The sequence below is a fragment of the Phyllopteryx taeniolatus genome, chromosome 21 (assembly GCF_024500385.1).
Source record: "Phyllopteryx taeniolatus isolate TA_2022b chromosome 21, UOR_Ptae_1.2, whole genome shotgun sequence".
NCBI lineage: Eukaryota > Metazoa > Chordata > Actinopteri > Syngnathiformes > Syngnathidae > Phyllopteryx > Phyllopteryx taeniolatus.
Window position 1 is genome coordinate 454847 of NC_084522.1, and position 14032 is coordinate 468878.

Below are 14032 nucleotides of genomic sequence, written 5' to 3' on the forward strand. Positions count from 1 at the left end.
TGTCCTGTTTCCTCTTCTGCGCAACCGCCATTGCGCTCCCTGCTGCTGATAAAGAACATGGCAACCTGCAACAAGTTGCCTTGCTCGTGCCCCCCAAGAGGAGGCTGTGGGAAAATTGTGGCACGGAAGCTAAACCAAAAAGGGCAAGTCGCGACACGCCATGCGGGAATGTGTGCGTGCGCGCGCGCGTGCGATTAGAGGGCACACCGATAACACACACACACACACACACACGCGCGCATTACGTGACCTTTGTAGGCCACTGAGCTCACACGTGCTAATCAGGCAGCAATTAGCACAAATCATAAAAACTTGCGCATCATGTCACACCTTTCGTCATCATGGCGACTCACACGCAAACATGAAGGCTCGCACATTCCGGACTTAATCGTGAGGCATGTTGGGACAAACATTTCAACATTCCCACTTGACTCCGAGACACACACGCACACACTTGCATACAAAAGCAAAGGAGAGACACACACAACACATGAACACTCACACATTCTCACACGCTCGCTGAGGAATGCATGCAGGTGTTGCTGCACGCTGCCATTGGCTGCTTCAAACACACACACGCACTCTGATTGGTGGGTCAGTGTCAAAGTGGGGAACAACTTCTTTATTCTCTTTTACCCACAAGTAGACAGAACTAAAAACGCAGACATTTTGCGTGTTCAAAGCCATAAAAAAAAAAGAAATAAACTGATGGAAGCTAGCCACACTTAGCATGACGCTACACGAGAGGCGGCACGGATGTTGATTGACAGGTCACATGACAAAATGACAACGTACTAACGAGCTAGCGTGTGACCCGCGGTGACTAATAACTCCACTTTTCACACAATAAATACTTCAGTGCCCACACAAAAAGACGCACACACTAACCTGAAGTCATTTCAAACGTCGATATGTACAAAAGCTAAACGAATCAAACCTAAACCAATCGCGGTGACCGCTCACGTTGAAAAAAGACGGTGGACGTTTCAAGTTCCTACGGTCGCTTTGATCCGATCTCGACCCGTTTTGTCGAATGCGGAAGTAGATTGCGCGTTTAGCGGATTGAGTTCCATTGTGACGACGGTCGTGTCAGGTCGGGTGACAAAATGGCGCCCGCACGTGTCACTGTACGCACTTTGCTTAGTTGGACTGAGTGCTGCCCCTCAAGGGGAACAGCGGAATTACATGGAAGGATCTCAGCATGTTGCACGAATTCGAAACACATTTTGAACTTTTTGTTAGTCAGATGTCGCAATTCAAGTCGGATGTGGAGGCAAAAAAAGAAAAAAAATAACTAAGTCAACAGACGGAATGTCGACAAACTTCAAACTCCACCCACGACACAGTGTGTGTGTGTGTGTGTGTGTGTGTGTGTGTGTGTCAGGTTTCCAGCAGTCAGCAAAGCTGTTGGTATGCGGCTCAGCGAAGAGCTCGTGGCAGTGGGAAGCGGCGGGTGGGCGGGGCGGAAACAAGGCGGTCAGGTGGCGGAGGCGGTCATGTTGAAGGCGACGAACAAAAGACAATGGACAGCGAAGGAGATCGCCGCAACGGACCCGACAAACAGAAGTCCGCGTCGTGGCCAGCGCGGCAGATCCGAAATGCAGCCCCCCCGCGTGGAGACGCCACAAGTTCGATGGTCGGACTGGAACCTCCTACAAAAACACACGCCACTAAATTGAGCTTTCCGATTGCCGACAGGTGGCAAAGCACCACTCATGTCCGTCTGAACGAAGGAGCAAACATTTCCCACAATTCAAAGCGGCTCGCGGTTGTCATGTGACACACGCATTAACTTGCCCCGAACGGGCTGATATGCATCTATTTGAATGGTAACCATGGCAATCAAACTGACTTTGCTCATCAAACACACGCATGCGTGGGCACACACAAAACGTACGTGTGTGTGTGCCGGTAAAGACTTACCGGCTGTGTGCACGAAGTTCACTAGTACGGTGACTCCACCCTAAACACACACACACACACACAATAAAGATGAGTGATAAATAAAAAGCTATGGTCAAATGTGTGTGTGCGTGCGTGTGCGCGCGCGTGGCACCGACAAGGCGTGGACACACACTTCCTGTCAGGAACGCGGCGAGGCGGTCGGGCAGCTTTTGGAGATTGCCTTGGGGGAGGTTCCAGTTTGGCACAAGCAGCACCAAAGAAATGAGACCATTGCGTTTACCTGTTGCGCTGGTGCGCATGTGTGAGCGGCTTGTGTGTGCATGCACGTGTTGCGTGCGTTTGTGTGTACTTACGGAACTTTCTGTCTGCAGTACATGACGACGCCGATGGCCACGCCCAAGGCGGCCAGGATGCCGATGATGATTCCCGCGATGGCGCCGTCCGACAGGCCTTCATCCAGCGCGCCCTCCTCTGAGCAACAACGGCAAGTGAGCGGCAAAGGACCCGCGGGTGGGGGCACGTGCACGGAGAGCAGGGGCAAGAAGCGGGTGCAAAAGCTTTGGCGGCGGCCGCGCGGCGGGTGCCTCGAGCGCCCGCCCGCCGCGCCGCCCCTTCGGCAAACACGGGAAGGAAGCGCAAAAGGACAGGGACACAAAACGACCCGCGGCGGGCGGAAAAGGACCGGTGGCGGTGGGCACCGAATGACGCATGCCTTCCCGGGATGCGCCCATCAGTGCAGGTCTTTGAGCGAAGACAGGAAGTGAGCGCTAAAGGACCCGCAGCTCCCGGGCGGTTTCAGGCTCGAGCCCGCCACCGCGGGTCTTTTGGCAAGCACAGGAAGCGGGCGCAAAAGACCTGCGGCAGCGGGCGGGCACACCCGGCGGTGCCTTCGGCAGGGACAGGAAGCGAGCGCCGACGGACCGGCGGCGGCGTCTCACCTTTGACGGACAGGTTGTGCGTGGACGAGACGTTCTTGCCGGTGACGGCGTTGTGCGCCTGGCACGTGTACGCGCCCGTGTTCTTGTACACGGCCTCGGCGATGGCGTACGTGGGCGTCTTGACGCCGGTCAGCGTCCCGTTGAACTTCCAAGTGAAGTTGGCGGGCGGGACGGACGCGGCCGTGCAGCGGAGGGTGACGGCGTCGCGCAGCTCCACCGCGCTCTCGCCGCTCACCGCGGCCGCCTCGGGACCGTCTGCGCACAGGAAGTCCCGGCGGCCGAATGACAGACCGCAAAAGATCGCAAAACCTTTGGGGTCCGCGCGGACCTTTTCCGAGGACGCCTCGGAATCCCGATTCAACGCAACCACCTTGCGCCCCGAACGCCCTCGGAGCCGATTTGGAGGAAGAAAGTCGGAAAGTTCAAACGACACTCGTACTTTGTCAAGGAAAAAAAAAAGTTGCAATATTAGGATAACAATTTCCCATTTGTAATGAAAAAAAAGGAGAATAAATTCCTATTTTTCAAGAAATAAAAGTCATTTTTGTAGCTGATATTTAAAATGGGACATCCCAAAATTCCAATCCTTCTTTGATTTGGAAAAGATTAAGATTAGTTCTCGTGGAAAAAAATCCAATTTGACTCTCGCAACTTGAAAAGAAAAAATGTTTTCGACGTCAACAAAAGATCAACAAATCTTTGTTTCCGTCAACCCGATCGTAACGTAACGACTTTCTTTCATTTCTGACGAGATTTTCGCTCCAATTTTATACTGCAACCTTGTTTTTGCGTTCCAAAGACGAATTTGACAAGTTTGCGCTCGCTGGGGCATTTGGAGGCCAAGGCGGAAGTTGCTTCGACGGGATCACGAGGGCGGCGCGGCGGGCGCACTCACAGTTGACGACCAGCTCGTACGCCGCTTTCTGCTCGCTGACGGCGTTGGCGAGGCGGCACTCGTAGCGCCCGTTGTCGTCCTCGCGCAGCGGCGCCAAGCTGATCCAGGAGCCGTCGGGCGCCGCGGTCACGCGCCCGCCGTCGATCGCCGGGGGCCGGCCGTCCTTCAGCCACGTCCTTTCGTCGACGACGCCCGCCGCCGCCGCGCAGCTGAGGTTGGCCGAGTCCTCGCCGGCCAGGAGGACGGCGCCGACGGCCGGGCCGCTCAATTCCACGCCCGACAGCGCTTCTGGAGACACGAGGGGGAGGGGCCGACCGCTACGCTTCAGCACTCGTGCTACTGCTTTCGTTTCAATGAGCAATATTTCATTAGCGACACATGACGGCAATGCTACTTTCATGTTCTTACTAAGAGCACATCGCTGTGGTACGACTGGAATTCAAACAGCCAATCGGAAGACTCGTACACTATTTCAATTAGAAGTGCAACAAACAATTTATCGACAGCTCATAGTTCAAATGAATCAAGATACGATTGTTTTGGGTCACCATTTTTCCGTCCCGATCTTTGGCATTTCGGCCTCTCAATTATTCTCTGAATCCTGCAGACCGATTCGCTTTTGTTTCTTCAAAAAAAATTAAAAAAAACGTCTGCTGTGACTTTGAAAAGCAACCGGCAACATTTTTGCCCAAGTGAATCAGAATCGATCAACATTTTTGCCCAAGTGAATCAGAATCGATTTTTCTTTGGCCATTTTCTGCACTGTCAATTTCAAATCGAGTCCTGTTTTGCAATCGAGGGATGGAAATCGAGAAATGTTTTTTTTATCCATTCGGTGACCGGGAAAAAAATAGTATTATCGACAGATCAATCCATGATTAAAAGAATTATTAGTTGTGTCCCTAATTTCAAAATTTCACGCACTCCTTTCCTCGTATTGTCGTAGTGAAGTAGTATCACAGTGGTCGAGTCGTGCGGTCGTGAAATAGTGAAACGCTACTTTTGTGTGTGAGCATGAAGGCACACGAGCGGCGGACAAAGAAAGCAGTCAAACTCTTCAGGGCAGAATTCAAGTGTACAGCGCACACACCCGCAAAACACACAGCCGCACATACGGCGACACTGGCTGAGCAGGTTTCCAGAAGCAGTAAAGAAATGTAGGACGGGGGGAGGGGCCGCGGCACACCTACCCAGTGGGCGTCTCTTGCGTATTTCCAATGTGTGTTTGGGAGTCGTGCGTGCGTGGCGCGGCGACTCACCCACGACCGCGAAGGAGACGGCGGGCGAGGCGACGACTCGCTCGGTCTCGGCGTTGGTGGCTCTGCACGTGTACCGGCTCGTCTCTCGCCACAGGGGGCGCCGCCGCACGGCCTCCAGCGGCAGCACGGGCCCGACGGAGTCCATCAGGGTCTGGTTCTGGTACCACGTGAAGGTGGCCGCCGGGCTGGAGCGCGTCGCGCACGTCAGGTTGAAGTCGGAGTCGGCCCGGACGAACCGGGACGGGTCGGAGGCCGTGACGGTGACCTCGTCCGGACCGTCTGGACGCAACGGAGGTCGGGTGAGGCGCGTCGGCCAGTCGACGAGGTACAACGAAGCCCGGCTGATTGGGGGCGTGGCTAGAACGGCGCAACGTCGACCCTCGCGCGACCGCCAAATGTACACGCGAGGCGGGAATCTACCATCGGGCGGCGGCACTCACAGTGGACGGGCAGGGTGAAGGGGGCGCTCTTCTCCGTCTCCAGCTGGTTGGCGGCGCTGCAGAAAATCGGTCGCGCCAGGTCGGTGCGCAGGACGCGCGCGATGGTCAGTCGACTGCTCGCCTCGCTCTGTTGGGAAAAGACGGGCGGGGTTCAGAGGTCGCACGTGCGGACGGGGGTGGGCGGGCGGCGACCTCCGACCTCCTCGACGGACAGCCGCTCGCTGTCGGAGGCGACGATGGGCCGGGTCTCGTTGAGCCAGGTGAACCGGAGGAAGGAGCCGTTGGCGGCGCAGGTCAGGACCAGCGTGCTGTTGTGCTCCACCGCCTCGGCCGCGTCAGCGCTCACCAGCACGCCCGACACCGGCTCTGAGGAGCGACGCGTGTCGTCAGCGGCGGCCCGGCCACCCGCGGTGCCGTCGCCGTTTTGCTTCCCTCCGTCCCTCCCGAAATTGCTATTCCGACGTTTCGATCTTCCCGCTTTTCTGCCATCGAACCCTCGGAAGTATTCCACCCGGCATCATGCCAAGAATGGCACATTTTTCATTTCTGACTTTTCCACCTCCGGATTCGAACCATTTCAACTTCCCCCCCCCCAAAAAACCGATGTAATTTGCCAGGACAAGAAAGGCTTTTCTTTTTTAACGATGTCACTTTAGCACTTTCCAATCGTGCGCAGCCGTCGTCGTCCATTCGCCGGACTGCGTTTCGTTCTCGTGCATTTCGCTCGTTGCCCGCCCCCAAATTTCGGAAACAAACATTTGTCCTCCCTATCTCGGGCGATTTGACCGCCTTCATTCAATTTGCTGGCACTTTGCCCCGCTCGCTTTCCGTCAGCCTCTCGGCGCTCACGTGGCCATTTGTCTCCGAATTGCCACGTCTCGTTTACGTACTTTTGGCCACCTTTCGTTCAAAAATACAAACGCAAAAAAAAAGTACGCGCAGGCAAACGAGAGCCACCTCACACTTCAGCGATCCTTCCGCCAAGGAAAGTAGTCCCTGGCCTAAAGCGTGACGGGGGCGCGGCAGGGCCAAAAGTGAGGCCGGAGCGGGAAACGACGGCATTCGGAAGCGTGAACGGAGGGCAAAGGTTGGGCGAATGTTGGGACTTGTTCCCCGAACGTGAGCGGACCGCAAACCGCAGCGATCCCTCCGCCCGGGGAAATAGTCCCCGTCGTCAAGGAGCAATCCGATGGAATTGCACCCTAACTTGGAACGTGGAAAAAGACCTTTCAGCTTTTTGGGGTTTCTTTCCAGTGCAGTTTGCCTCCGATGAAAACTACGCTCACACATCTCCGGTCGTTCTCACTGAATTGGCGAGGAAGGCGTCGGACGTTTCTCGTTCACTCTGTGAGGGGGCCCAAAACGTTTGCGCTTTCTGTACACGATTCTTTTCCAGGACACATTTCAATCGTGGGTTCGGTTCCTATTTCGAGCTTTTTGGATGCAATGTTGGCCACTCTTTAACAGGGAGTTTGACATTTTCCGTTGTCGCTCGACGACGGCCCCGCGCGCGCGACCCACTCACCCAGCACGCGCAGCCGTATCTCGGCGGTCTCGGTCCCGCCGTCCGCGCTCACGACGCTGACGCTGAAGTCTCCGCTGTCGTCCGTCGTGAGCGCGCTCAGCCGCAGCGCGCCGCTGGTGGCGTCCACGGACGCGCGCCCCTCGTAGGGCGCGTTCACCTTGAGTCCGGCGGAGCCCACGGTGGCCACGTGAGTCTGCTCGCGGCCGTCGTTGAAGTTCCAGATGATGAAGGAGTACTCGGGATTCTGCAAGAGGGTGGCCAGGGTCACGTTCTTGCCCACCGCGGCGTCCACGGGGCCCGGCGGCAGGATGTCCCGCGCCGCGGCCCGCCACCCTGCGTGCGTGGAACGGGAAGGGTCAGTCGGCGCGCGTCGCCGGAAGCGGACGCTCGTACGCTTACCCGACAAGCCGAGCAGAAGCGCGACGATCGCCGCCGTCGCCGTCGCCATCGCTGGAGCTGAGAGCAAAATGCGGGCTGGCGAGCCGCTCCTCCGCGCGGACACACCCGAGCAGGTGAGTCGGCGCATGCGCACTGCGAGGCGCGGGGGGAGGAGCCGCCGCGCAGTGACTCGTTCGCAGATTCCATTTTGATGGGCGGAAAACAAAGCACACGCACGCGAACGAGTTCGAACTCGCTCGTCGTGTTCTGCTCTTACTTGCGCAACTCGCAAGCCGCGCAACGCTCCGCCATCTTTGGCTCGCGTCAACGTGCCGACTTGCCGAGTCCAACTCCTGCCTGCAGTCGCACTACAAAGTCGTCGCAAACGTCTTGGGATCGGCTGTGCGTGTGTATAGTGCCGTCGGAGGAGTCGCATTGACCGGGTTCCCGGTCAATCCCGGTTCAAGATGGCGGCGCGAAGAAAACCGGAAGCGCAAAGGGATGCCCGCACGTCGGGCTGCACACGGTGGCGGAAAACGCCGTCCAATTAGGACCCCGGGAATGAGGGACAAATATTGCGTACTCATAGCACATGCGTGGGCGTTGACCCAAAAAAAGGACAAAGTCCTGAAAATCCACTGGGCAACACGAGCAACGCTCGCGCCATTCACGGTATATATTTGTCTCCCGAAACGCATCTGGGCACATACACGTTTCCAAGGGTTCCCGGGGGACCGGTGTGGGATCGGGAGGCTGCCGGCGTCGGATCGGGTTCCAGCACGTCTGTGCTGTTTCCCGGTCCCGTGCGCCCTGGATTTGAAATGCATCACACACACTCCCCATGTTGTAATGCACCACATACGCCTATCTCTGGGGGAGCGGCGGGTCGCCGGGTGGCCTCGGCGATTGATCGGCTGGGGTCCTCAGCCGCAGCAATCGCAGGACCCTTCTGTCAGTCAGTCTTTGTGCATGTAAAACGATGTCCATTCACTTGCATGTATCCGCAGACACACGCCCCTGGGACTCTTTCACCGCGTGTGGGGTCACGCAACTCAGGAATATGCAAATCGCTTGTGTATCCCCTCACTTATACTCTCGTCCTGTAGACTTTTATAATTTACGTAATTAATGCCACCGCATTTCAGTTGTACAGTCGGGTTCACGACCTTTGTCCCGCATGCTTCTTGTCCTGTCCTTCCCTCGCCGCACTCATATTTAATGTGTCATTGTTGTAGATAATGTAATGATTGACTTCTCTCATCCTGTTTACGATGAGTGCTTTGTCTTTCGTCTTTGTTTCTCTCTCCCTTCTAGAAACTTTGTTCTGTTCGACTGATCAAGTCTGATTCTCAATAAAGCTCAATTCTAATACCACAGCGGAATCTTCAAAACTCCACTGTGACACAGTAAAACTGTTCCGGCATGAAAGGGATACCGATTTTCCATTCTGCTTGACCTAACAGCCGCGCAGGACAAAACAATAACAAACAAACAAACAAAAAAAGAGAAATGAGCAAGTTACGCTTTACCTTCATTGAGCTTCGATGGGGACGTTGCCCTCCTCAACATGGCCGCCCCGTAGGCACGTTAGTTGGCCTGGATGCTACAGGGCGGTGGCGAATCTAGTATTCACATGTATTGATTTATCTCTCTCTGTGTCTCTCTCTCTCTCGATAGATACATAGATAGATAGATAGATAGATAGATAGATGAATGACAGTTTGTCAATAAAGATTTTACAAAAGCCGCCAACCTGTCACGGTCGCCTTGCGATGACGTCAGCGGTTGTTTAGCGCAGCACTTTCATGGCGAGTGTGGCGTCGTTTAGTTTCTTCGGCAGGTGAAGTTTATTCGGCGTAACGTCGACGCGTGTGGCGAGCTCGCAACATGAACAAAGTGGCTTCTTTTCAAATTCTGCTTGTTTGCTCTCACGTCGCTTCTGCCGGTAAGTTTAGTTTTGTTGGATCCCCGCTAGCTTTTGCAACTCACAAGAGAAAAGCGAACCTTCTGGGGTTCGTTAGTCGAGTCCCAAACTAAACAAGCGAAAGGAGAAGAGACAGCAAAAGGTGTGTTCGCATTTTGTAACTCGGGCTACTTGAAGCCAAAGATATCCACGAAACCTTTTCAATTGCAGAAAGACCTGGCACACAACCCAACATCCAGCCGGCCATTGCACACACACACACACACACACACACGTATTCCACGTTTACATTTGTTATTTTTTGACAGTTGTGCAAAAAGATGCAGAGTCCTCCAGCAGTTCGAACGACTCGTATAGCAATAGTCCGAGACTTCAAGGGGTGTATGCGGTTTATAGTGACGAATAGCGCGATGATCTGGGACAATGTCCATTGTGCAAATGGTGCAGATGCTACTCTGGCATGTATCGGTCAACAACAGATATGCAAATAGCGCAGCGCGGCGAGACGACGACAGCGAGCGCACGAGTCATGTATCGTTGGCCCGACAGAAATGCGACGACAAACTCGAGACAAAAAAACCCAATTGGCAGCATGTCGCAATGGAATCGCCGCTTCGCTGTTGAAGAAGTCACACGGGCATGTTTGTCAATCTGAGAGTGGAACGAGACCTGCTCAAAATAACAGCAAGTCGGTACCGAGGAAGTCCGAAGGTGACCTCTCCTCGTGCACGGGACGCTAGGCAAATGCTAACCTTGGCGTTTTGCGCGCGCAGCTCTGCACTCTCTGTGGCACGTGTACACGGTGAGCAGCGGCATCCCGCGCCTCCCGCCCGTGACGGCGGCGGTGCTGGTGGACGGCGTGACGACGGAATATTACGACAGCCGCACCGGGACGGCGGTGGCCAAGCAGGCCTGGATGGACGCCGTCGTCCGCCGTCATCCCGACTACTGGAAGGAGCAGACGGCGTTCTGGCAAGGACAGGAACACTTTGGCAACATCAACATGGCAATACTCCTGAATAGATTCAACCAATCGGACGGTACGCCTCGTAGCCCCGCCGCCTCTTTGCTAACGAATTAAGCTAACGGCAGCGCGCGCTGTCAGGCGTCCACGTGTTCCAGGTGCTGCACGGCTGCGAGTACGACGACGAGAGCGGCGACGAGTCGGGCTTCAACCGCCACAGCTACGACGGCGACACCACGCTGGTTCTGGACGTGGAGCGCCGCATGTGGATGGCGCTCAAACCTCAGCTGGAGCCCACCGGCCGCAAGTGGAACCTAAACGAGGGCTGGCTGGAGTTCATGGAGCACCGGCTGCTCCGGGAATGTCCGCCCCGCCTCCGCGAGACGCTGCAATACGGGAAGGACTTCCTGCGCCGGATACGTGAGTCGCTCCGCGCCGAAAGTCGATCCAAAGTGGAGCGCTGCCCGCCCGCGCTTTGCCGTGCACGTTTGCCGCAGCTTGCGGCTTAAAATGTTCAAAAACAATATCAAAATATTCCCAATAAAAAGCCACCATCTCAAGTATTCGCAGCAGTGTACAATATGGAAACAACAAACGTATTTGGATAATATTCATTCTTGTTTTTTTTTTTTATAGAAACAGGGTTTTAAATGTTGATGTTTCTTTATTTCCATTTTTTATATTCAGTGGATGAACAGGACTCTTTAAGATGTAAATGCTTGGCAGGCCCAAGCACAGAATTGAGCGGGCCGAAGTTGTTTTTTCATTATTTTTTTTTTTTGCAAATGATATCATTAAGAACTAAGAAAAGGTGTGCGTCTAATGTCGGGCGCTCCCAGGAAGTATTCCGAGCCTGTCCGCTTTTCCACATTGTGTAACGTTTATGGCCTCGTTGGAAAATCGATGAATTGTTTCTCTCCGAAGTCCAGAAAGAAGGTCCCATCGTGACAACACGGGTTTTTGCAAATGTGTTGGAGATGCAGAAGGAAGAAATCAAGAAATTGATCCCAAACTGAAATGATTCACACGGCAGCATGAAAACGTTTCTCGTTGAAGCTAAGACGTCACGTGTACGCGGCGGCGGCGGCGGAACGTCTTCCCATTTGCGCCTCGTCGTCTTCTGTCGTCGCAAACGGAAATGACCGGACGGCTTGCGTCTCGCCCCGCCAGAACGCCCCCTGGTATCTCTGCTGCAGACGGAGCCGTCGGCGCCCGTCACGTGCCATGCCACGGGTTTCCACCCCGGCAAGGCGGACGTGTTCTGGACGCACGACGACGAGCAGCTCCACGACGACCGCGTGGAGCACGGTCAGCTGCTCCGCAACCACGACGGGACCTTCCAGCTCGCCGTCCGCCTGCGCGTGGCCGGCGTGCCGCCCGCCGACTGGCGCCGCTACGCCTGCGTCTTCCGGCTCGATGGACTTGCCGAGACGATCGTCACCGCGCTGGACGCCGCCGAGATCAAAACGAACTACGGTAAGTGGGCGCGCGCGGGACGGGCGGCGCGGTGGGGGCGGTCGCCGCTCTGGCGTGCGGGCGAGGAGACCCGAGCCGCGGTCGCCCTTCGCGCACGTACGAAAGGATAACAGTGAACTAATGGCGTGGTAAATGGCCAACCGGATCTGCGTTCGGAGGTCCTGATGTCGCTCACTAGGCCACACCCCTTAAAGGCACGCACATGCTCTAGAGTGTGCGAGTATGTGACGTTCGGCTTAATTGCACTTTATAAAATGTTTATTTTTATATTTTGTTGTTATGGTTTAGTAAGTCAAAATAATGGACCATTGATTTGATAGTTGATGAATCGTTTCACTTGCGATTGTCCAAATTTCAGCCTCTGAGCAGGAAATCTCCGATTCCTGCCGTCCTCCGTGTTTCTAGAGCCGTTATCAAAGTCAGACATTTGCAAACATCTGCTTTGACTTTGGAAAGCAATCACCGACTTTTGCCGATTTTCTGACCGATGTGCCGCACCGAACCAGAAAGTGAATCCATCATCAATCTCTGTTTGTGCGTTTTCTGCGCTGTCAATTGGAAAGAATTTCCTGCTTTTCAATAAAGGGATGGAAGATCAAATGTGTTTTTAACATCCTATTCATCGAGCAACGTAATGACAGATTAGTCGCTGATTGAAATAATGGTTCTTCTGATATGTTACAGTATGGGCTGGGGTGTTTTTGGGGGGCCTGGAACGTTTCAATAATTCGATACACGAGCACATTTCATTAAAAGCTCGGTCACTGAACCGATGCCTCCTAAATCGAGTTTGAGCTGCACCTCACCATTATTTTCGGAATTGATTAGTCTGTCGTAATTAGGAGAATTCGACATTAAAAAAGGTCTCGAAATGATGAACCGATGATCAAAATAGCAGTCGATTCAAAGTCCGATTGCGTGGGGGATGACTGAGTGAACATCCCGTTTCAGTCAAGCCAGCGGATCACACCGTCGTCATCCTGGCCGCCGTTGTGTTCGTCGCCGCCCTGGCGGCGTCGGCGGGCGCCGGCATTTTCGTCCACAGGAAGAGACGACATGAGCGTCGCGGGGACGCGGCGACGCGGCGAGACGCAAACACCGGCCTCTGCGTGTACACAGACGCCGGCGAAGACGTCCTTGGCGGTGAGCGGGATCGATCGATCGATCGTCAATAAAATGAGCTGTCGATCGACAGCGCGGGTGTGCTGTTTTTTTGCAGGTGGTGACCAGCAGGGGGAGACATTGCAAAGTTCACTAAGAAAACAAACCGTAGTCACGTGTCCCCAGGTTTGTCCTCCCCACTGATACCTGAGAATTTCGATGGTTTTAACATTTCAAATGTATCTTTGTTGATTTGTCTATGCCGTCGATGCCTCACGGCGTCGTGCTGGCCGTAACGAGACGGCAGTCTTTAACCACTTACACACATTCTCTTCTCAGACTTAACGGCTAAATAATAAACACTTACCTGAGCCTAAACAATGTTTTTTTTTGTAATTGAAGTGACGTTCTTTATGATTTGGCTGTCCACTAGCAAGTCTGCCTATCTTCGCGTGGCATCTCGACGATGACGTTTTATGTTTGGATAACGTGCGTCATTAGCTCAAGATCGGTCGGCCAATCGGTGTATTTTTTTGTCACGCCGTCACATCACGTGGGTTACGTGGCCAATCAGGTGCTTCAATACTGGAACAAGGAAGCGAAGTGCAGACCGGCTCAGTTTTTTAATCCGTTATATTTTTTGTTTAGTCAAGTCATCTGGCGGGCCAGATATAATTGGCCAATTATGGCCCGCGGGCCGCTAGTTGCCAAGCTCTGCTTTAAAGTATTAGAAAGCTGCATCACTAATGCTATTCGTTAGCTCGTGCCTATGGTGTTTCCCATTATGTGTTAGCATGCAGCTACCGGAGGCTAAGTGGTACTTTCCATCCGTGTTTTTTTTTGTTGTTGACATTTTTCGAATGTCAAATATGTGCCTAACGTCCACAAAGGTTGGGGAACGCCACTTGCCACCGGGGGTCGGGAAGGGGAACAGCCCCCTTTGGAGCCTTTAAAATAATCCCAACCATGAAGAAGATGAGAAGCTAACGAAGGCAACGACGACGACGAAAACGAAAAAAAATGAAGACGATTAGCTCAGGTAACCACCCCTAAACATGTTTAGCTAACCAAAGGTCGCCCGTCGATCGCAGCGCAGACGAACAAACAGATTGGTCGCCTGTCAGTCACGCCGACGCAAAATCTTTGCTATGTGCTAAAGCTAACTTTCGCCGGCTTGCTTACATAATTTTTCTGCCATGAAAAGTAACTGTACATATTCATAATGAA

The 14032-nt window shown here is 54.0% G+C and overlaps 2 protein-coding genes across 3 annotated transcripts; one reads left to right on the top strand and one right to left on the bottom strand.

Annotated features, from left to right (window-relative positions):
- Positions 1–601: 601 nt before the first annotated feature.
- On the bottom strand, positions 602–7520 carry si:ch211-264f5.6 (carcinoembryonic antigen-related cell adhesion molecule 5). Its single transcript, XM_061759381.1, has 10 exons — positions 7362–7520; positions 6963–7295; positions 5637–5803; positions 5438–5564; positions 4998–5276; positions 3739–4026; positions 2844–3098; positions 2259–2376; positions 1924–1963; positions 602–1652 (listed from the first exon to the last, which is right to left on the bottom strand). Exons 1-9 carry the CDS (start codon positions 7486–7488, stop codon positions 1945–1947), a joined length of 1713 nt encoding a protein of 570 aa, XP_061615365.1. The 5' UTR covers positions 7489–7520; the 3' UTR covers positions 602–1652; positions 1924–1944.
- On the top strand, positions 7335–13190 carry LOC133470706 (major histocompatibility complex class I-related gene protein-like). Of its 2 annotated transcripts, none has more exons than XM_061759383.1 (6): positions 7335–7474; positions 10038–10304; positions 10370–10648; positions 11399–11704; positions 12656–12847; positions 12924–13190. In XM_061759383.1, exons 2-6 carry the CDS (start codon positions 10181–10183, stop codon positions 13007–13009), a joined length of 987 nt encoding a protein of 328 aa, XP_061615367.1. In that variant the 5' UTR covers positions 7335–7474; positions 10038–10180; the 3' UTR covers positions 13010–13190. The 2 variants fall into 2 exon arrangements, with proteins under 2 accessions (XP_061615367.1, XP_061615366.1); XM_061759382.1 differs by lacking the exon at positions 7335–7474 and adding an exon at positions 9035–9285.
- Positions 13191–14032: the final 842 nt, after the last annotated feature.